General features: G+C 46.8%; 1 protein-coding gene and 1 long non-coding RNA gene across 15 annotated transcripts in view; both read right to left on the reverse strand.

Moving 5' to 3' along the window:
- Positions 1 to 124: 124 nt before the first annotated feature.
- On the reverse strand, positions 125 to 1,967 carry LOC131484459 (uncharacterized). The gene is made up of 2 exons (XR_009248261.1): positions 1,847 to 1,967; positions 125 to 789 (listed from the first exon to the last, which is right to left on the reverse strand). It is a non-coding gene; the product is annotated as an uncharacterized LOC131484459 (long non-coding RNA).
- Positions 1,968 to 3,530: 1,563 nt separating this feature from the next.
- The window catches only part of ITSN2 (intersectin 2), a 146,759-nt gene continuing 127,590 nt past the window's right edge, over positions 3,531 to 22,699 (reverse strand). For 13 of the 14 annotated variants that reach the window (XM_058682679.1, XM_058682677.1, XM_058682675.1 and 10 more), the window contains 11 exons: positions 20,986 to 21,107; positions 17,674 to 17,780; positions 16,363 to 16,546; positions 12,076 to 12,174; positions 10,234 to 10,401; positions 9,661 to 9,876; positions 8,994 to 9,115; positions 8,119 to 8,201; positions 5,471 to 5,554; positions 4,900 to 5,073; positions 3,531 to 4,438 (listed from right to left, as the gene is read on the reverse strand). In XM_058682679.1, coding sequence (XP_058538662.1) covers positions 4,281 to 4,438; positions 4,900 to 5,073; positions 5,471 to 5,554; positions 8,119 to 8,201; positions 8,994 to 9,115; positions 9,661 to 9,876; positions 10,234 to 10,401; positions 12,076 to 12,174; positions 16,363 to 16,546; positions 17,674 to 17,780; positions 20,986 to 21,107 — 1,517 coding nt within the window. In that variant the 3' untranslated portion in view covers positions 3,531 to 4,280. The remainder of the gene's footprint in view (positions 4,439 to 4,899; positions 5,074 to 5,470; positions 5,555 to 8,118; positions 8,202 to 8,993; positions 9,116 to 9,660; positions 9,877 to 10,233; positions 10,402 to 12,075; positions 12,175 to 16,362; positions 16,547 to 17,673; positions 17,781 to 20,985; positions 21,108 to 22,699) is intronic. The other variant, XR_009248260.1, reaches the window with a different exon arrangement.

The following is a 22,699-nucleotide window of genomic DNA, read 5'->3' on the forward strand; positions in this document are numbered from 1 at the left end:
CCATTTATACATCCACACCAGACCAAAAAAAAAAAAGAAAAAAAAAAGAAAAATCTGTTCTCCTTAGTGCAGTCACAGTAGGTAGGAATCTTCTGAAATTTATACTAAAAAAAATTAGGCCAAATGATGGTTTACACACGTAAAAGTTATTTATTTAATCATAAAAGTTGTTTTATATGCAAGTATTTTCCATGCACAGATTTCTCATCCTGAGCTCACAATCTGACTGGCACATGTATAGCTCTTGCTCGCTTTTCCCTTCCATCCTCTCGTCTCCCACATCCCATATCCTAACGCCTTTGGGTGCTTGGGAGTTGTAAGGGTTCGTGGGGGTCTTAAGTGCAGCGGATCTGTGTGTTCACTGACCTCCCCACTCTTGCCTCCATCGCAAAGAGCGTGAAAATCTTGTCAGATAGGTTGTTAACCCAGGTCCCACCCAATCCCATTGTTTTCCCTAGTCTCTCAAGAGAGAAACGGATTTTCCTAAATGGGAGAATGGAAGTTTCCATTCCACAGCAATTTTCTCTGTGAATAACTGAGAGCCAAGCCCCTCTGTCAGATCTGGATGGGACTGTAGTCAGCTCTGCCCTTCTGGAAGGGTAGCCTCACTGCTATCACCAGGAGAGCCAAACAATGGAGTCTGGTTTACACACAATAGAAGTTTATTTCTCGCTCATGTACCAGAACAGGTTAGGTCAGCAGGGTGTCAGGCTGTCCCTCTTTCATGAGTTTGGCTGATGGAACCTTTGTCATCTTCAGTGCCTGGCTTCCAAGCTTGCCCTGGGGAACCTGAAAAGGGAAGAGGTCATGGAGGAGTTCTCCCTGGGCATGAAGTGTAGGTGGGCCAGGTCTCACATGTTCCACTGGGGGGGACATGGCTGTCCCTAACTGCAAGGGGAGGGTGCTGGGAGAAGTAGCCTCTGCTGCTCTGAGCACAATGGCAGGGAGAGCAGGTGTTCTGTGGACAGCTAGTCACCTCCGCCCTACCATGGAGAGGTCAGTACTGTGTGGAGTCCAAAGACATGGGAAGCCTTGGCTGAGAGTTGCAGAAACCAAAGAGAGTAGGGGAGAGGTGAGGAGAGGGCTGCCTGGAAGGTCTCAGCTCAGGCAGGAGGGCGGAGTGCTGGGTGGGATTCACTGGGGCCTTCTTCTCTGCCCCAGTCAGCCCCTCTTCCCTGCCCTACACTGAGCACTTCCCTTCTGTTCACAGGTTCGAGGTGCCAGACAGCACAGACCACAACCCTGGGCGCCTGGAAGGCCAGTGTAGGTGGGGGTCACAGCCCGTGTTAAGAAGAGTGATGATGGCAAAAGTCCTGGGGCGGCACCTGGCCTCCCTGCAGCTGGGGTTCAGGCATGGCTGCCGGGAACAGTGCCATCTGTAAGGAGGCCATGGTAATAAAGCTTCGCTGAGTTTTACTTCCTCATTTGTGTGCCAACAGTTAAAATGCTGCCAACGGGTTTTCTCTCTCCAGAAGTGTAAGATGTTGCAAGCAGTAACAAACAATAATAGTTACTGTTTATTGAGCTGTTGTGAACTAGGAACTGTGTGAGATATTTTTATATATTAAAAAAAAAATTTTTAAGTTTATTTATTTTGAGAGAGAGAGAGTACTAGTGGAGGAAGGGCAGAGGGAGACAGGGAGTGAGAATCCTAAGCAGGCTCCATACTGTCAGCAAAGAGCCCGATGGGGGGCTTGAACTCACGCACTGTGAGAACACGACCTGAGCTGAAATCAAGAATTGGAAGCTTAACTGACTGAGCCACCCAGGAGCCCTGGAACTGTGTGAGGTATTTATATTCATGTAAAAGTTTTCACAGCAAAATTACAGCATGATCTCCCCTTACGTGAAGCTTGGAGAGGGGTTGAGTAACTTGTTCAATGTCAGCTACACGGCTGAAAGTGGTGGTGGTCTCGATTCCAAGTCTAGGCCGTCTAGTGCCAAAGCACCGGTCCGATCACCAGAACACACACCCCACTCAGACTCTGTCATGTCAAATTGCTCAGGGTTTCGGTCCCTTTCAGAGAGTGGTTATCCTGTTGGCGTGCCGCAGAGTCCTGATTCTGAAGAGCACTGGGGGGTGGGGGAGGGGGTCGGTGGTGGCTTGCTGGGCATCTCTCCTATCTGCTCAGTCCTTCTCCAGGGGACGCAAGGAGTCTAAGGGCACACCCTCCTCCCTCATCCTTCAGAAAATTAGGCTCACGTTTCAGTCAGGAGAGAACTTCATTTCTTAAGAGGCAGAGCTGCAGTCCCAGGTCAAAGCAGGTGACTGGAGTTGTGAGGAGCATGGACATTGAATGTCCTCTGGGGTTTTGTAGAAGTCTGACTCACCTCCTGCAGGCTCCTCTGTCCTAAATCTGAAAAGAACCCTGACACATGTAGACATGGGGAAATGGCAGTAGCCACAGTTCATCCCAGGGAGAATTCAAGTCCCTGCTGTCCTGGGAAAAGGATTATCCTTTAGCTCGGGTCACAAGTAAACCCACAACTGGTTTTAAACTGGCCTTGACTAATCAGAGACTGTCTCAGGCTTTGGAACTCAGCCAGTCAGAGGCAGACTTGTTGGACATCGACCCATACCTGCCTTCAAGACCCTATAGAAGATCAGCAATGTGCTTTGCTCAGTGAGGCTGCGCCTGACCAGCCAAACTTTCCCTTAATTAATACATTCAGGTGTTTTGGTTTCAGATGTTGAGTGGCGTCTCTTCTATTGACACTGGCCATATTTCTTTTACATCTAAGTTTTAACAAATAAGTGCCCAGGATTAATACCCAGAATGGCAGATTTTTTTTTTTTTTTTAACTTGAACATTCTGAGTTATGTTTTCCAGCCCTTCTTTGCTCAGTGGTTATGTTTAGACAGAAACGGGGACTGTGGTGGAGGGACATTTGAATCTTTCCTGTTCTTCCAGCTCCCTAAGACGTGCTCCCTGAGAATCAAGGCTCCTATAGCCTGCGTGGTTCCTTCTAAAAAGCAGATCTTTTTCCAGTTGTACTCATTAACCCAGGAATTTAGTGGGTAAGACCTGATTTTTGTCAATATTCAAAACAAATCTCACACTACAAAATCCAGAGCCCAAACCAGCAGTGCTGACAGGTGTGGATGTGGGTCTGACAGGACAGGGGACAGGGAGAGACAGGTGCTTCTGGAGCTGGAGGCCGAGGGCCTGCTGAAGATGTTTAATGCCTGTGTATTTTCTTGACTCCGAAGTTACCTGTGAGGTTCCTGCTCAACCAAGTAGGCAGAAGGACTCAAGAAGGTATGGTCTTACTCCCACAGAGATCAGCAATCTAGCCATCAGTGACACCACGCCCCAGAAACCGTAGGTCAATTTACTAGAGTCATGGAGCAAGTCAGAGTCAAGACGAGGCTCCAGGGTCTCCTAGGCACCACACCCTCCCTCCCCCACCCCCTCTTGGTTTTTGCCACTGTCACAGAAAGGAAATTTGGTTTCACTACAAGCAACCCCTGAACTTACCTTTTAAGAGCTTTTCAGGTGGAAAGTAAATCAGTCAAGCTTTGAAAGAAGTTACATTCATAAACTTATTATTTTTATTCTCTTTCTGTACATATTGGCAATGATAAAGCTTAAAGATGCATGTCCTATGAAATATGCAAAAACAAGGAATTTACATAAATAATTTATACTTCAGAAAATTAAAGTTGAAAAATATTTTCCACATCATTAGAGTTCACAGTATTTAAAGTAAATCAAGCTTTCCCCTTTAGATTTCAAACTATATTGTCTGAGCAGAGATGATAAAATCTAGTCAGGAATAAAATGATCAAGTTTCTGTTTTCATTCAGTGCACGAGTAGACCTACTTCGGTATCAGGCTGTTCCCGCGCTGAGGCTGCAGCGTTTCTTCCCGATCCTTCGCCTCCTGAGTGGCTGTGACCCCGCAGAGGTCACATGGCATGGAATGGTTACAGCATCACCAAAACCACCCACACTGGACACATTCAACCAAGTGGTAACGTCTGCTGTTCCGATGCCTCATTTCCATATAATACTTTTTATAGCCCTGAAAATGGAAACCTTGGCATCTAAACACAGCCAAACATGTTAACACTAATACAAGGCACTGTGCTGTGGGTTTGGTTTATTTCTAGGAAAGATCATGTTTGCATAGATTGCTAGCTATTTAGTGTGCAATAAAATAGAGGGCCGGACCTGGCACGCGTGGCCTGCGATGGATGAAGCCTTGTGATGCTCCTTTAGCCTAGGGGCAGCACCGTCCGTCTCTAGCCCCAGCCTTTTGGGCAGATCCCTGAGGCCCCTACAGGAGAGTTTTTTGCTCAAAAAGCTGCAGGTCAAAGCGGACCCAGACCTCCCCGGTGGGGACCTCGTGCAGCAGGAGTCGGCGGGTTGTGGGGCCTTTGCTTTCCTGTTCTGTGCGAATTTTTGCCACTGGAACTTCAGTGCGACCCAGGAAATCTGGAGAATAGACATGTGAGAGTCAAAGCTACTTCTTTATAAGGAGGAGTGTCTGAAAACATTCATAAGACTTTCAAATCCAGAACAGTTAATTTCCTTTGGTTAGTGGCTGTCTGATAACTACATGGACGCATGCCCAGGGACAGGTCTGTGGGAGGGAAACTGCCTTCTTGGAATCCAAGTTCCTTCAGGCAGAGCATGTCTCACCCATTCAGTAGGTGCTGGGAGCAATGTCTCTGTTGTGTACGTAGGGAGTGACTGGGGTCCATGACTGACACACGCCGGAGACCACCCTTTCCCCCTGAGAAGACCCCTGACCCACTTCCCACACGAGCTGCAGGTGCCCATGGGCCCGTGTCATTTTCCATAGGTATCACAGGGAAAAATAAAGCCAAGTACCCTGGATCTAGACCCTAAATTCTGGAGTATTCAAATTCCTCCCTGGTCGAGTTATACTTTACCATCTGGTGAAAACTGGTCTCTGTCAAACATGGTGAGACACAGCACATCTTGGTAAAGGTCCTTAATAAAGAACTGGCAGTTAAAGTTCCACTTGGGATTGAGTGTGTCCTGGAGGGTTCTGGTGGTATAGCTCTGGGAGCCCATGCTGATTTCACAGTATGGATTGCTCTTTCCTGAACAAAAACAAACCAAAGACACATGTGACATGTGTACATAAAATAAATGACAACAGGACCTTCCTTGAGCAGAAGCAGGATCCAAATGGATGCTTCTCTGTAAACCACGACAGCAGGGGCACTGAGGGCCCAGATCTGCCTTGTGGGCTCCAGTGCCCCAAATGCTCCCCATGAGCCTGGACAAGTGTTCATGCAATTTCTACTCAGAAGCACTGAAGAAAGGGGCACCGGTACTTATTGGGAAGAGACAGTGAGGATACTATTGGTACAATAACCATTTTAGTGGCACTGGAAACACTGCTTTTTAAAAAGCGTCCCGTTATTCAATGTACAGAAGAGTCATTGGCAAAGAATAGGGCAGTTACCACATCTGTTGAATGAAAGAAGCATTTACCATTCGGTTTACAGGCTTTTAATTCTGTAGCTTCGATGACGTGCACCATCAGACGCCCAATGCCTGAAGTCTTTTGAGAGCGAGCTACAAAAGAAGACAAGTGACGTCAATTTCTTCTCTGAGATTGAAGGACGTGCACGGAATGCACGGAGGACACTGAGCTGTGAGTATAGTCTGTCCTAACCAATCCTGACACTCCCCAGTGTCACCTGCCACTGCACTGGGCCTGGCAGACCAGCACCTGGCTGCTGTGTGCCTTTGCCCAGGCCATGGCACCCGCTGGAATACCTGTCCACCACCTCTGCTTGTCTGCATCCCACCCAGCCTTGAAGATGTGCATCCAATCTCACATGTCACTCCCCCCTCTCTGCCCCACTCTGCGCATCCATCATCCTCGACTTATGAGCATCCTGCAGCCCGCTGGTTCTGAAATTCCATGTCCTATCCATCTCCTCTGCCAGGAGAGGCCGCTGCAGAGTGCGTATTGTTTATTCAGCCTTGTATTAATAAACACTCAATTGCCTAGCAAATGGTAATATTAATTAAAAAAAATACATTATATCCATTCAGCACTTAAAAGCAGCTAACATTTATTGGATACTTACTTTGTGTTAGGCATGTGCTAGACCTCTACAAAAGTTTTATTATGTAAATTGTACAATTATGCTGTATGGTAGCTCTTTATAACTGCCATCTCCATAGGTGGGAGAACTGAGGCTTAGAAAAGCCCATAACCTGCCCATGTCACAGAACCTAGGAGTGGCAAGGTAAAAAATTAACTAGCAGGTACCAAAGTCAACTTGCCACCCACATCATTCCAATTACATGTAAACACTTCAGCTTATAAAGCAGTTTCACTTAAGACCTTATTCTATTTGAGGATGGACTCAAAACCCTTTTCATATGGAGGGAAATGGGTCTGTGAACTCAGATTGGTAAATATGAAGTAGTTAAGCAGGTGTTGTCCTCAGGGGTTTAATAAAGGCTGCTTAGTGAGCTATTGAGTTTTTAAAACTTAGGGCAAGTAGAACTTATGAGAAGCCCCCCAACCTTGTTTGTGCCAACCTCTCCAGTGCGGCACCTACACTCAGTTTCCCTTAAAGACAAATAAGTTCCCCTTATTTATCTTTGAAGGTCCGGTTAAGACTAGCATAGGGCTTGGCACAGAGTAAGTAATCAATAAATGTCTAAAGAACACATAGAAAATGCATAAAAATATGTATAGATATTGATATTAAGCAAAACTAACAAAAACTCTTGATTTTTATCTTTACCAATTAAGAGATCATTATATGCTTTCCGAATCATTCAGTCGTTGATTTTTTTAATAGCAAGCTTTTGAAGTACCATTAAAACAAGATTCAATCAGCAAAAGCCAATTTACACATACCTTTCAGGAGTATATAACAAAATAAGGGGAACCTGAATAAAAAAACATACAAAGAGCTGCAGCTCTAGCAGCCAGGAACAGAAGAGGGAAGACCAAACAGAGAAGGCCTGGGGGGGGGGGGGGGGGCGGGGACAGGCAGGGGGGCTCAGAGGTGGTTTGTTCAATCAGGCAGTGGTACAGGCAAAGCAGAGAGAGGAAACGGGGCTGGGGAACAGATGATACTGGGGATTGGCCCTGAGTCTGGGGTAAGAATTTGTTCTTAATTTGGGAGGCAATGGGGAAGATGCTTCAGCAAGGAGAGTCAGCCCTGTAAAAAGATTACTCCAGAAATGAAGGGTATGGTAATGGGGGCCTCATGCCTAAGTGGAGACTGGAGGGTCTGTGCCACTGGGAAAGGCCCAGGACATGGGAAGAGAATGGGGTAGGACCTGGCCTCTGACTAGAGAAGCAGGAGGGCCTAGGGCACGCTTCCGGTCTGGGTGGTGAGGACAGTACTGCTGTCCACAGAGCTGCTCAGGAGATGCCATGGTGTGAAGCCTGGCTGGTGGCGGGGAGAAGTCGAAGTGTGTCTGGAGCATGGGCTCGGGGAAGCAGCCCAGCATGATTTTCATGAAACTGAGGGAGAAGAGGGACAGACAGGCTTGGGCTTGGGTGGAGCTCCAGGTACAAGGGGGAGGAGGAGCCTTGACTTCCTGCCATCGGGAGCAGGGGGCAAAGTGAGTCAAGCGGTGGGTCAGGTCACTGGTGTCGAGCGAGGGAGCCCTCTGAATAGAATGAGAACTGCAAGCGGGTGAAGGGCCGGTGATGAGGAGGAGGGCCTCGAGGTCCAGGACCTGGTGTCAAGGGAGGGAGGACGGATGGATGTGGAGGAGGGCCGGAGCAGAGGCTGGGGTGGGAGAGGAGGAGCAGAGCTGATGGGAAACAAGCCAGAGAAGTGAAGTTGGATGAAGCAAAATGGACCACGCAGAAGTGGGCTTGGTTGTGCAAAGGACCCTCTTCCTTTACCATAGACAGAAGGGAGGTCGCGGGGCTGGCCCATCTGTGAGTGGGCAGGGGGGCTCAGGGAGGCCCCAAGGGCAGGAGCCACCAAGCAGGTCCTGCTGTCGGATCCCACAGCAAGTCTGTTCCTTTAGGCTGTCTCTGTGCAGTCCCACCCTGCAGGAGCAGCAGCTTGTGTCCAGAGGGTGGGACCCTCTCCCTCCCCCTCCCCTGGGAGCCCTGGCGGCTGCTTCCAGCTCTCTAGGGCACCACCAACTACCTTGATAAGCCTTCTCCCGTTTCTTCTTTTCCGTGTCAATGTACTGCTCAGATGCCGCCTTGATCTTCTGGACCCAAGCAGTCCTGGAGGAGAAGCAGAGCACAGCCATTGGGTGGCTTTCCCGAGTACCTCCCAGGTTCAGCCAGGAGCCCCAGAGCTCTGCACTTGTTCTTCACTCCTTTGCTAACCTTGGCTTTGACAAGTTTCCCATCACAGACCTAATATTAGTTTAACTGAAAGACTTGTTTGCTGACTTTGAAGCTGAGAATTTCTAGAGTTACTCACGGTTTATAAGACACCAGGCACTTGCAAGATGCAGGCACACAGAAATAGAAGATGCAATTTGCCATATCAGTGGCAATTTGGCACGACAGAGCGACATTCTGCCGTACAAAGAACACCAAGAACCACATGCACAGAGGGGAGGAGCATCCCCTGGTTTGCCATCACACAGGTGCTGAGCTATCCTGTAGAGGATGCAGGGCTGGCCAGGCAAAGAGCAGAAGGAAGACATTCTGGCTGGAGTACAGGTCCTGTGCAGTAGAGGGATGGGACTGAGGCTGAGACACACAAAGAGGGCCTCAGAAATCAGGTGAAGGAGCACGGACTGCTGCAGAAGGGATTTAAGGAAGCAAGGTGCTGGCTCTCCCATTTTGGAAGATCCTAAGGAGAGACTGGAAGCAGGGACACATATAGAGGTGGTTGCAGTAACCCAGCATATCTAAACCAAGGCTGACCAGTGGGACCAGGGTGGAGGGCACTGGTTAGGAGAGCTCGAGGATACAGAGTTAGTAGGACTGAGCACGGACTGGAGGTACGTTTATGGAAGGGAGACGTCCAGGCTTCAAGGCAGGTCACACGTGGTCAGGACTGACCTCTCATTAATGTTGTCTGTCCGGAGGGTGTAGACCCGGTCAATGTGAGAAATGTGGAAGACAGGCTCATCGCTGGAAGGGTCTGTGGGTAGTTTCACCAAGACTTCATTCAGGAAAATGGGCTGAAAGAGGGCCAAAACACAGAGTGTGAAATGTGCCAGAACCCTCCACCCACCTACATCTAGGGAGAGTTCTGTCTGTCCTGAAGAGCCTTTTTGAGGAGGAGACAAGGGTCTAGCTTCTTGAGTCTTTTACTTTTGTGGAAGAAAACATCTTGGGCAGATGAGATGTCACTGAACTGAGAACAGGAGCTCCCAGTGTCTATGACTGCTCATGTGACAGGGTGTCTCCTCCATGTACCTACACTTAGCACCTTGTCTCAGTTTTACAGAGAGACCTGCTGCTGAGTGTGGACAGAGGCGGGATCACATCACATCTGCCAGGGAGGAAGCCAGAATCCAAAGCTGGAATCCAGCTGTCAGAGGACAGTGAGGACCCAGCCACGCTGGGGCTTCTTCCCTGGGAAATGACAGAGGAGGAGTGACCCATCTGGAGACGGGTGAAGAGTGTCCCATGAAGACAGGAAAAGATCCTGGAAGGAGGTCCTCCAGGTGAAGGACACACCTTGTTATGCTCCTGATGCCACAGCCAGGAATGTGACACTTACCGTTTTATACATTTTGAATTGGGCATTGGACTTAGAGCTGAAAAGCTTCTCAGAACCTGAGGAAACAGCAAACTGCTTGACCATGTAGGTAAGAAGCAGAAAGTCATTGAAGAGGAATCCGTGTAGTTCCTTGTTGCTCTTGGTCTTGTATAGTTTCCCACTGTGCAGAAGCTTCCGGGGCCCCAGGCAGTTGGTGAGGGAGTTGAAAATAAGTTGCTTAAAAAGAAATTGTCACTTTGTGAGTCCCAGCGCAAACCATCCCAGAGCTCCATGAGAGGCCCGTGCCCTGGATCTGAGGGCGCACTGATTTTCCTTCAGAGTCCAAACTGACATGGGAAAGTGATGACTTCTACCCACAGAATATGGATTCTACTGGCTGAATTCAAAGAACTCAAAACAAAAATATCACATTTCCCTTCTAAGAAAGGAAAATGACAGCCCAAGAAGGGGCAGGACACTGAGTGCACATGGGCTGGACTGAGGCATATCCTGTCCACACTAGGGGAAGGCTTGAACTGGTTTCCCCACCCAGAGCCTGCCTAGTGGCACCCAGCTCAACACCACAGACCTCACCTCTGCAAGACCTTCACACTGAACGTGTGCCTGGATCCACTCGAGTCGGTCTGAATTTTCTTTTTCCCGAACTCCTTCATTAACTTGGGAACAAAGCTCCTCTGCCCGCTCAAGAGCCAGCTTTAGGGAGGAATGGTCCACATGACTCTCTAGGGTGTTCTCCAGAATCTGGAAAAGAGCGGTTCCGTCATGTGGGAAGTAGAGTGTCTTCCAATCAGAAGTCCTACTGCCTGCTATATGTGCTGGGCGCTGGGTATACGACAGTAAGACGATTGTTCGCCCTTAACAAGTGGATAGCCCCAGAGTTCTTGGGGAGCCAGGTTGACTCAGTGCCAATTGCTACGTGGATCAAGTGCCCTGAAACCTGTGGGTGGCCAGCGGCTCTGGCTTGGTCTTGGTACATGCGTTACCACACGTGGCTCCCTCCCTCTCCCCAGTCATTTAAGCCATTGCCTTTAGGGTGAACCCACCACATAACCTGGCTGCAGCTTTCATAAGTGTATTAACTTGCTGAATAGCAATGGCTTATAACATTTGTGGGGTCACTGATCTTTTTAATAAATCTGAAAAAAGCAATGAATCCTCTGCTATAGGAAAAATAGAATAAAATCATGTCATCAGCTTGTAGGAAAACATACTGTTGATTCTAAAGTGACTTCAAACTAATGTGACAAATGTAAAAGAATAGAGGCTGGCATACAACCGTGTCGTCCCTCTGGAAGTTAGCAGTCCCATCAGCAGATGGCTCCTGTCTGGACTCTGGCCACCTGGGGCCACCGTCTTTTGTTTACAACTCCAAAATGGGAAAAAGCCCTGAAAGCCTAAAGCTTTTCTTCAATATTCATTTGGTGGCAAAACCTGACCTAAACTGAAGAGATGTATCTGTTTATTCTACTTAAAAGTAATTATTCATGTATTTCACTGTAGAAATATTACTGTGTTTGGCTATAGGTGATGCCCAGGCTTTGTTGGGGTATCATGTAATATGCCATTTTTGAATTAAATTCTGAATTCTGAAAATACATCTGCTTCAAAGTATTTCAGGTAAGGGACTGTGGGTTATTGTGTATGAATGGGTCAGTTTTGTATCATAACAAACATAGGCTCTGTAACATAAGGTCCATAATGTGTTAACATGGCTTAGAGATCAATGGTCAAAGGATAATCAATAAAAGTAACGGTCTTATATTATTTCTACTGCTTTTCTTTGTAAGATGATTAAAATTGTATCAGTGATAATTTGTGGAAAAATCCTTTGTAAAGTACACCTTCTCTTTAGAAGGCATATTGGCTCAAGAGGCCCACATCGCTTATGCTAAAAGATGGATGGTATCTTAGGACTGTTTAGTTAGCAAGTTGAAGTGGGGAACAGTGAGGGGATGGTGATGAGCTCAGGGTAGGACACAGTGAGCTGGGGACTCCTCAGACATCTAGGGAAAGGTGTTGAGCTGGTGGATGAATTTAGATCTCAGCAGAAAGACTGGAGCGGAAGGTTGTGCCAATAGTGGACTCCATCTGGGCTCACGACAGGCTCCACACATGCAGACCTACAGGGCACTTGCCCTGTCTAGAAAAACACATTCGTGACTTTGAGAGACCCAGGGGAGTTTCCTGGGTGGGGGTGAGGAGGGAAGGACAGGTTACCTAAGCGACACTGGATGGCTTTTCTTTGCCTAATCCAGATTGTATGTGCGTGTTCATGTGCGTGCCCACATACATGTGTGTCTGGGTGCACACACACACAGTGCCTGGTCCATCACCCATGTGTCAGGGCCAGCTCCCTGACTACGGCCCCTGTGGACCTCAAGGGGTCTGGCTCCTCTGCCCAGCTGGGGTACTCACACTTCTGATGAGTAGAGGGTAGCGGGTGATTCTCTGCATGGGCTTCAGCAGGAAGCTGGAAAGGGGCATTCCTTTACATCGAGGGTCAGATGCCAGCTTCTGCAAATAACGGATAGGCTCATGAGGAAATCAAAGCTTCAACGAGAACAAAAGAAACACCAACTGTACTCTTGACTTTGACCATCTTTTAGATTTCTAATTTCTTTTAAAAACTCAGGATTCAAAATAATATATATCAGATTAACAGCAGGGGTATCTCCCTTCAGTTGGTGAACCCAGCAGATGCTTTTCAGCTCTTTCTTTCTTTCTTATGTGGACTTGGCAGCCTGTGCCATCACACCTTCCTTTGCTTCCAGAACGATTGACGGCTGTCTTCCCAGTCCACTCCTTCCCAATCCTCACTTCTTTCTTCTTCTCTACCTGCTTTTAACTGTAGGTGCTGCCCAAAGACCCCCAGCAGTTGAGTCCCAGGGCGCCACCCAAACCCTCCCTAGAGCTCCATGCTGGCCGAGTTACTCTCCTTCCTACCTGGACCTCCTACAGGCACCTCAATACCTCAGTACGCCCCAAAGTCCTCATCTTCCTTCATGAAAGCTTCTCTTCCACCTGCATCCCTGAGTTGGTAGCACCATTCTGCACCACCCACCTCCCTGCCACACACCTAGGAGTCACCTTCAACTCCGCCTTCTAAACGGCTCGTGATTTCCCCTGCCTCTGCCTGCCTGCTGTCCCTGCTTTATTAGAAACAATCACTACCATTTATTGAACACCTATGATGTGCCAGGTAATGAATGCATTAGCCTTTGCTAAGTCCCTTCTGTTCTTTCTTCACTTGGCTAATTCATACTCATTTCTGTAGACTCAGATTATGACTCCTCTTGGCCAGGCTCTCCCCCTTCCTTGATGCTTTCCCTCATGTTCAGTGACCTTTCTGGAGCCCCTGCAATCATCCGTGGCCACCTTTATCAGGACACCACATCTGGACTGGGGAAGACAGGTAGTGGTACCCCGTTTGAGGTGTCTCCTGATCTTGAAGACTGTTATCTCCAGGAGACAAAGGACCACATCTTATTTCCCTCTACTCCTTTTATTAACACAGTACTTGAATAGAGTAGCTAGTACTCTTGGATGACTTTTTTTTTTTTTGATGACCATTTTTAATAACTGAAAAGCACAGTTACTATAATTTACCTATTTGTTTCCCACTATGGGATATTAAAACTGCCCCCTCCTTTTGTTTTTGGATATATCTATATATGTTGCTACAGCAAGCATCTTCATGCTTTTTCTGTATTTTCTGAGACTTTTTAAAAAGTAACATTTAGCACACAGATAATTGCTAGATTTTGTTGTTAATGTAATCAACACGATGCGTTTTATTATTAAACTATAAACTTTTTATTCTTTCTACTGTTATAGTTGTGATGGCACTGATACCTTATTTACATTCCTATTGTTATTATTATTTGGAAAATTAAAAAAAATTACTTAGAAGGTAAGTGTCCAATTTGTTTTTAAAGATTTTATTTTTGGGGCCCCTGGGTGGCTCAGTCGGTTAAGCAGCCAACTTCAGCTCAGGTCATGATCTTGCAGTTCGTGGGGTCGAGGCCCACATCAGGCCCTGTGCTGACAGCTCAGAGCCTGGAGCTTGCTTCGGATTCTGTGTCTCCCTCTCTCTCTTCTGCTCCCCAACTCGTGCTCTGTCTCTCTCTCTCTCAAAAATAAACATTTTTTATAAAATGTTTATGAAATAAAAAATAAAAAAAATTTTTTTTAAGATTTTATCTTTAAGTAATCTCTACACCCAACATGGGGCCTGAATTCACAACCCTGATTAAGAGTTGCATGTTCCACTGACTAAGCCAGCCAGGCTCCCCTAAACATCCTATTTTTAATTCTACTATTATTATTATTTATTAATTTATTCATTCATTTTTATTTTAAAAAGAGAGAGATAGAGCATACAAGTAGGGGAGAGGGACAGAGGGAGAGAGAGAGAATCCTAAGCAGAGCCCCCCTGATGCAGGGCTCGATCCCACGAGCCTGTATCATGACCTGAGCTGAAATCAAGAGTCGGATGCTCAACCAACTGAGCCACCCAGATGCCCCTCTACTATTTTGAAACATTTGCATGCACTCACAATCCCACATTTATCTTATTCTGACCAGTGTTTGTGTCTGTGGTTTTGGTTCCCTTGTATGTTGTCTCTAGTTCATTTATTTTTTTCTTTGTTAAATGTCTATTTTGAGAGAGAGAGAGAGAAAACACATGTGGGTGAGAAGGGAAGGGGCAAAAAGAGAGGGAAAGAATCCCAAGCAGATTCCACACTGTCAGCACAGAACTCAACGTGGGGCTCAATCTCATGAACTGTGAGATCATGACCTGAGCCGAAGTCAAAAGTCAGATGCTTAACTGACTGAGCCACCCAGGCGCCCCTCTTCTAGTTCATTTCTAAGCAACCCTGTGCCACCCACCCTTATCACCAATTGAAGAGTCGGTCCTCAGTGCCTTACTTATATTGAATCATTTTTGCATCCCTAAGATCATAAGGAAGGTAAATATAATTAGCATTTATTGCTTATTATGTGCTGGTCTCTGTGCTAAAAAGTACTTTAAATTCTTTTTAAAAATGTTTTATTTTTGAGAGAGACAGAGAGTGCACAGTGAGGGAGGGGCAGAGAGAAAGGGGGACAGAAAATCCAAAGCAGGCTCTGTAATGACAGCAACGAGCCTGATTCAGGGCTCAAACTGATGAACCGTGAGATCATGACCTGAGCCGAACCCAAGAGTTGGATGCTTAGCCGACTGAGACACCTAGCCACCCCTCATTTTTGTAATTAAATACAAATATGAAAACAGGCCTTGGGGTCAGGAACTCTTTTGGTTTAAACAATGAATTAGGTGGATTTCTGTTTTTTTTTTCTATGATCTGTAATAGTTTGTATAGTATGGAATAATCCATTCCTTTATAGTTAGAAAGAATTCACCATCAAGTGCACCTAGCTCCTCTTTTGGGGGTAAGCTACTCAGTTTTATCCTTGGCTAATAGTATCTTCAGATTTTCTATTCTTACTGAAGCAGTTTTCAAATTGTAATAGAAAACTACAAATTTGTCAATGTTTTGACATTTATTAGCATATATTTTTGGCTTATATACTCTTTTACTTTAAGAAATATTTTCATGTCTGTTCCTTTTACTTGTGTTTTTCTGTTTTTCTATTAGATTTACCACAGTTATATTTTATTCTTTTCAACATACCTGTTCTTAGATATATTGATATCATTTGTGCTTTTATCTTTATTACTTGATCCATTTTCTTGTTGGAATTTTTATCCTCTGCCTAAACATCTTATATTTTATGCTTAATTATGTTTCCATTCTTTTTGGATAATGAAGACATTAAAATTATGCATTCTCCCTTAAGGCACTGTGGCTGTATAACAGATCCCGACAGGCACTATTTCAGAAACCAAAAAAAGAAGAAGATATGTAAAAAAGCTAGAAAACAGATTTTACTTTCATTTCCCTTGCCACCGTCACATGTGTAGTAATAGTTTCTGTTACCGAACGACGCCAGGGAGATGTTCTCACACATGACACTCTATGATAACAAGCAGCCATGCGAAGCGTGTGGCTGGATCACTCACAGGGTGTTCATGCATTATTACACTGTGTCCTCTGAGTGTCGTGCTAGCATTACTTTTCCTTACCAAGTGTTTGGTTTTAGTTTATAACCATGGCATCATGGAACCAATCATGTCCTCCTCTTCTCATTGGTTTCTGGACGCTGTGAGGACATCTTGGTGCACTTTGGAGCACAAGACAGGGTCCCACATGTGCGTTTATGAAGCTGCCCTAGTCCTCTCCTATCCTTTCGTCCCACTGTATTCGTCCACTTACATCATGTCATCTTATCTTGCTGCATTTTATATATTTGAGTAGGCTATTTTATACCCGTGGTGGCATAAGATGGATATAGAATACAATTTACAAAATTAATAAAGTGACATTCTGGAAAATTTTGGTGTATAAAATAGCTGATTTAAGTAAATAGGCTTAAATGACACTACTAATAGATGGGCAAAACTATGGCCCCAGTGCCAAGAAACACCAATTCAACACGGAAGGTAACACAAGCACTCAGAAAATTCTCTGCCGTATTGGTGTTTCCTTTGGAAACTGGTGGGATGCCCTTTCCCATGCGGAGTCCTGACTGCGCAGCTGCACGTCTCTGTCTCCAGCTCGGAATGGGGCTGGCCTGCTCATGATTCCAGAACGGAGTTACCTTTAAAAATTCCTTGAAATCGGTGTCTTCATCGGTCTTCTGCTGTAACAGAGCTGCTCCATTAAGCTGACAGCTACAGAACCGGATATAAGCCTGCATGTGGGACAGCTCGGCTGCCAGGATGTCCCCAATCATCTGCACGGGCATCTTCTCTCCCCCGGTCTTCTTCCGTACCCGCAAGGCCCTGCAAACAACACACTCTCACAGTTAATGTTGTTGGTAAATAAAGGATGACTATCACGGGAACAATGGTAATGATCCCTAGTGAGTTACTGACAAACCTGGCACTGTGAGGGAAGAGTCAGGAGGAGGAGGCAGCTTGCGCCTATGTTCTGCTGGCCAAGCCAACCTGGGCAAAATGTTGGCAAAGAAGAGTAAGAAAATGAAGTCTAGGGGCGCCTGGGTGGCGCAGTCGGTTGGGCGTCCGACTTCAGCCAGGTCACGATCTCGCGGTCGGTCCGTGAGTTCGAGCCCCGCGTCAGGCTCTGGGCTGATGGCTCAGAGCCTGGAGCCTGTTTCCGATTCTGTGTCCCCTCTCTCTCTGCCCCTCCCCCGTTCATGCTCTGTCTCTCTCTGTCCCAAAAATAAAAACGTTGAAAAAAAAAAAATTAAAAAAAAAAAAAAAAAAAAAAAAAAAAAGAAAAAAAAGAAAATCAAGTCTATACACTTGGGTGTTTCCAGGTCCTCGGAATTGTTTTGGATTCCTTCATTTCTTAGCAAAGTTCCTTTAGAAAAATTCTAACTTGTTCTCAGCTGAACCAAGAAGAAAGGAATTTTCTACACTCTGTAGGGAAAAAAGGGAGCAGAAGCCCAGGTGTGGAGGTGGAGGTGAGTACTGTCCCCAGGAGAACTGCTGAGCTGGGTGCCTCCACGAGGGCGGAGACACAGGACAACTGGGACTGCTGATCCCGCCCGCTAAGGAGTCTGTCCTCACAGGCTTCAGGGATGGGAAATCACCCCAAGGGGACTTAGGAGAATGTCAGACCAGCCAGTAATGTCCAGGCCATGGGCTACAGCTTCTCTCCTACTCTACCCGGTACAGTCAAGTATATTTTGAAATCATATGTTAATATATTGTTTATATTATGATTTCATTTTTTCATTGTTTAATCAAAGTATTTTCTTTGTTATATTTCTCGACTTCAGAAATTATGTATTTTACAGTTACAGGGCATGTTGTAAGATGATAATAAAGTAAAAGCTTGAGGGAGAAGACAGTTCAAAGTAACTTTGCTAACTAAACAGGCCTGCAGGGAGTTACGTGTGAAAGTGTCAGTCCTGGGGGCTGGCAGGCCGGTGTGCACAACTCACTTGAGTAGCTTTGTGTTAGACATGATGAGTTCTTTCCAGTTTACAAAGATCAAGGCCATTTCTCCTTCACTGAGAAAGCCCGACTCCACCATCCGTTTCTGAAAAACCTAAATTCAAAACATAAAAGTTGTCTTAGGTGTGCATATACAGTGGTCTAACTCAAACAGTATCTTCACAGAGTGAAACTAATACAATCATGATGTTTTTGTTTTTTCGATCATGATGTTTTTAAATAAGCCTATTTAGGATTGCTAAATTTTAAATTGTATAATTTCCCTACTGTAGAAAAACCTAAATTCAAAACCTAAAAGAAAGAAGTTGTCTTAGGTGTGCATATACAGTGGTCTAACTCAAACAGTATCTTCACAGAGTGAAACTAATATGATCATGATGTTTTTGTTTTTGTTTTTTTAAGATCATGATGTTTTTAAATAAGCCTACTTAGGATTGCTAAAATTTAAATTGCATAATTTCCCTACTGTTTGCTATTTGGGTTCTTATTAGGCTAATTCTCTCTCTCTCTCTCTCTCTCTCTCTTTCTTTCTGTAGGCTCCACCCCAAAGTGGGGCTTGAACTCACAACTCAGGAGCTGCATGCGCCACTGACTGACCTCAGGTGCCCCTTATTAGGGCTAATTCTAAGGACTGAGTCCAGTAGCCTCATCAATAAGAGGAGAGGCTATCTATCTGCAAGAGAGATCAAGAAAGTTAAATAAAACCATGTGCATAAAGCATCTACACCCTGTAAAAGCTGCAGAACTGAGGAAGCTGTCACATGCGGCGCCTCAGAGGTCGGGAAGCTGTGAGAAGTTCAGCAAAAGAAACAGTGACGACTTATACAATGCCCGAGACTGACCACCAAGCAGACATGGATTTCAGAGGCTGGCTGACCGAAGGGGAAATGATAACGCCGTACATCTGCACTGTGGAACACTGAAGATTTACAAAGTGCTGATACGTATACGTGTGCATATGCCGGTGTGTGCATGGGTTCTGAATGAACTTCACAGATGATGCAGGTCAAGCTGAATCAGCTATGATTATTCCCGGGGCACTCAGGAATAAAGGCTGGGAGAGTGATCTGCTCAAGGTCACAAACCTAGAACACGGAGGAGCCAGAACCAAAACCCCAGTCTTTTTGGTTAGAAATCCAGATTTCCATAAAGAACTAGGATTCCTAGGGAATGACTTTAAAAGCCTTAAGGAAACTGAAGTTATCTGAGACAACCCTTCTCGTGTGTGATCTTTCCAAGATACACACAACAGGTCAGTCTATTAAAATCGTTCAGTGGCCTGTGATAAGACGCAGGCTCTTTCTTGAGGTTCACCAGGGCTGTGCGACCTGCCCCCTGCCCACCCCCCCAGCTTGGGCCTCAAGAACTTGACACTCCAGCCACCGCAACTGCTTGCAGGATCTTAATTCCCCAGCACAGGCCTTCCTGCTTCCATGTCCTCTTCTGGGCACAGAAATCTCATCCTTGTCCTTCTAGCCTTGGCCAGAGCCTAACTGGGAGGGTCCTTCCCGACTCTCCTTTGTGGCGGAGGGTGGTTATCCCTCTCCCGGCCCCCACCTCAGTGTTCTGCAGCTGTCTGTCTGTCTCTCCACACGACCGTGAACTCCCTGAGGGTAGGAGTTCTCTCTTCTCTCTCTTCTCCAGCACAGTGCTTTCTGCACACGGTAGGTTTTGAATTAATGTTTATTTACTGAGTTGAGTTGAACACAGATTCGAAGAATTCGGATAGCAGTGCCATGAACTGGGCATCTCTAAACCTCTACAGTTCCAAAATCAGACTGAAGATGTCAGGACCCTCCCGTGGAAGCGAGCCCTGGAGAGGTGGTGGATCTGCTCTGAGGGGCTCCTGAAGGACAAGGAAGGCATCTGGTGGTCTCTTCTTTCATCCACTGCTGAATATATGTTACTTTTTTATTCATTCCATTTACCTGCTCAGGGAGATAAGCAGACGAGGAAGGCGGTTGGGACCTCTGGGAACCTCCATGGGAATGGCAACGAGAACACCCAGCCTGGGAACAGTGCTTTTGCCCTAAATCCCTGACCCTGACATGACCTCTTGCCCCTCAGGCAAGGGAAGGTGGGAAGAGTGGGAATGACCAAGGCCCAAGTGGTTAAGTGACAAGTCTCAGTGGGGCAAGCATGTGGCTCCGGTCCCCTCTGTGCTGGGGTCAGAAAGGTACTTCCATACCCATTCAGCCTCTCGGGACTGGGATCTGACCAGCAGCAGGGCTGACACTCGTAGGGGTTAGTAATAAAGACGGGCTTTTCTTCTAGGCTGTCTTTCCTGACCAGAGAAGCAGGGAGATAAACATACATAGTTCATTTAGTACTGATGGGAAGGCCTGCAAAGGGCCAGGCGAAGTTTTGGGGATGCAGGATGTGGGGTACACGCCCCTGCTGTCAGGAGTTCAGAGCCTTGTGGGGGACTTCTCAACTGAGAGACGTTAGCAACTGAGACGTGCGGTGCAGTGTCCACGTGAGAACACGTATGCGGGTCTGCAGGTCCCCGCTGGCGTGTCAGGTGGAAACGAATCAGGGGAGGGCCTTGCTGGGGTGCAGATGCAGAAGGATGCTCCGTGCCACTAGCAAGGTCACGGCCAGGCATAACGGTGCACCTGCTGGGCCTGTGTGGGGACACGTGCTCTCTTCAGGTGCCTTGTTTACTGGGTTTCTCATCTGAGGGCCCTGACACAGAGTGGGAACTAAGTGCCATGGAAACAAGAGTATAAGTATACAGTCTCACTGTGTGTACTCAAACACAAATCCTTTCAGAGTGCTACTCCAACACCTGTTACTGGCCTACAGGTCACTGGCAACATTAATAGGCACAAACATAAGGACATCACAACTGGGAAATATTTTACCACGTGGTCCTTTGGGTTTTCCAAAGCGATACAAACGTTGGATGAACACTGCCACTGTTTCACAGTCCCTTTGGAAACATCAAAGTCTATGAACATGGCAGGCGTCAGAAGAGCACAGCAAACAGGCAAAAACGTGAGGGAGATGAAGTTTGCTTCAGTGCCTTCCGACCGGCTCTATCCTCGTCCTTCCCCTTCCTCGATGGGGCCTCTCCCAACATGCAGCTGAGGCGTCTCTTGTTCTCTCCACCCTGAATGGCCTCGTCTGGGGGAAGGAGTGCACTTGGGCTCTTCAGGCACCCTCCCAGAGCCACAAAGCGTTCTGAGGGTGTGAGAGCTCCTGTCGCTACTCGCTACTCTGCTCGTGAATTCCCACATCAAAGGTGATGCCCGACTCTGAGGCCAAGGCCCGCCCCCCTCCGCGGGCACAGCCCTCACCTCCACGACGAGCTGAAGGTCGTCCACATACCGCTCTTCGGTCTGAATCAGCTCGTGAATATAGCCCTGCCTCTTCCTCTCAACTGGCTGCATGGTGTCCAGGCTTTGGAGATCAGCACACCCTATGGAAAGACAGGGTAGAGTTTCAACGTTTTTTGTTTTTTTTTTTTTTTTTTTTATTTTTGGGACAGAGAGAGACAGAGCATGAACGGGGGAGGGGCAGAGAGAGAGGGAGACACAGAATCGGAAACAGGCTCCAGGCTCCGAGCCATCAGCCCAGAGCCTGACGCGGGGCTTGAACTCACGGACCGCGAGATCGTGACCTGGCTGAAGTCGGACGCTTAACCGACTGCGCCACCCAGGCGCCCCAAGACAGGGTAGAGTTTCAAAACAGTATCTGAGTCTTCTTGGTAGGGAACAGACATTTACCAGATGTGCTGGGTTTGCAAATGGTGCCTCGAAAAAGCCACGCACGGCTTTTCCAACTCGTGCAGAGCCTCGCACCTGCAGAAAGCCGGCCGGACCACCTGCCGCTCTACCAGAGCAGCAGATCGGCACCGCCTGTAACATCTCAACGTGGTCCTGACTTCTTTCCCAAATGAATGACCGATTTAGGACTTTTTAGAAATGGCCTCAGAGAGTTCAGAACTGCGATGAACTTGTGAACATCTATGCGGTCCTCATCACCTCAGGCCATTTTCAAAGATATTGAAATGATTCAATGAATCATATGCTTAAGACCAGTGTTATCCAAACTGCAGGCTATGAGCTATCGGTGGGTCCTGATGTTCATTTCGTTTTTAAAAGTGTGGGTCAGGCCTAGCATTGAGACAAACACACAAATAAACACAAATTACCTTGTGCACAGCTCTCATAAGCACTGAAAGTGAACACTTTTAGTTAGGTATGAATGTGGGGATGCAGAATATATTTCCTACTGTGAGCTACTGTTAGAAAAATGAGAAACATTTGTTTTCTCAAAATGCAGCGTTAAGGTTAGGAAACCTGAAATTCCCAGGACCCAGCAGTTCCCAACAAGACCACTGCCTTAACTCACCAGAACAAAGAAGTGGTTTTGGGACACCACAGACGTTAAGTGAGACTTTGAGGGAAGTCCCTAGCAGCCTTGCATCAGGGTGGGCGGCACTGCATTCACTTTGGGTCAATTTACAGGCACATGGGAGCAGAACTGAATGTCAAGACTGCAAAGTAACATAATTCCAGAATCGCTTTGTAAGAAGCTGAGGGCTTGCTTCTTTGCACAGTGAAGGGGAAATATCTCAGGCAGCCCCCCCTCCGGCAAAAAGAAAAAAGCAGGTAGGCACCTAGCAAGCTACAAACGAGGGAGAGAGAAAGCCCAGCGAGGCGCGGATGACCCTTGAGGCAGCAGGTGTCGGGTGAACCTGGCCCCAGCCTTCGTAGGGGGGGCAGAGTCGGGGCAGACACAGAGGCACCTCGCTGGCAACACAGAAACAAAGCCATAGAGGCGGAGAATGCAAGGAGCAGACTGGGTATTTCAAGGGGGTTTACCTTTGAATTTGTTTTTTCATTTTTTTTAATGTTTATTTATTTTTGAGAGAGAAAAAGAGAGAGAGAGAGAGAGGCAAAGAATGTGAGTGGGGAGGGCAGAGAGGGAGACAGAGGATCCGAAGCAGACTCGGAGCTCGAACCCGTGAGCCGTGAGATCGTGACCTGAGCTGAAGTCGGACGCTCA

Source organism: Neofelis nebulosa, chromosome 9, assembly GCF_028018385.1.
Source record: "Neofelis nebulosa isolate mNeoNeb1 chromosome 9, mNeoNeb1.pri, whole genome shotgun sequence".
Classification (NCBI taxonomy): Eukaryota; Metazoa; Chordata; class Mammalia; order Carnivora; family Felidae; genus Neofelis; species Neofelis nebulosa.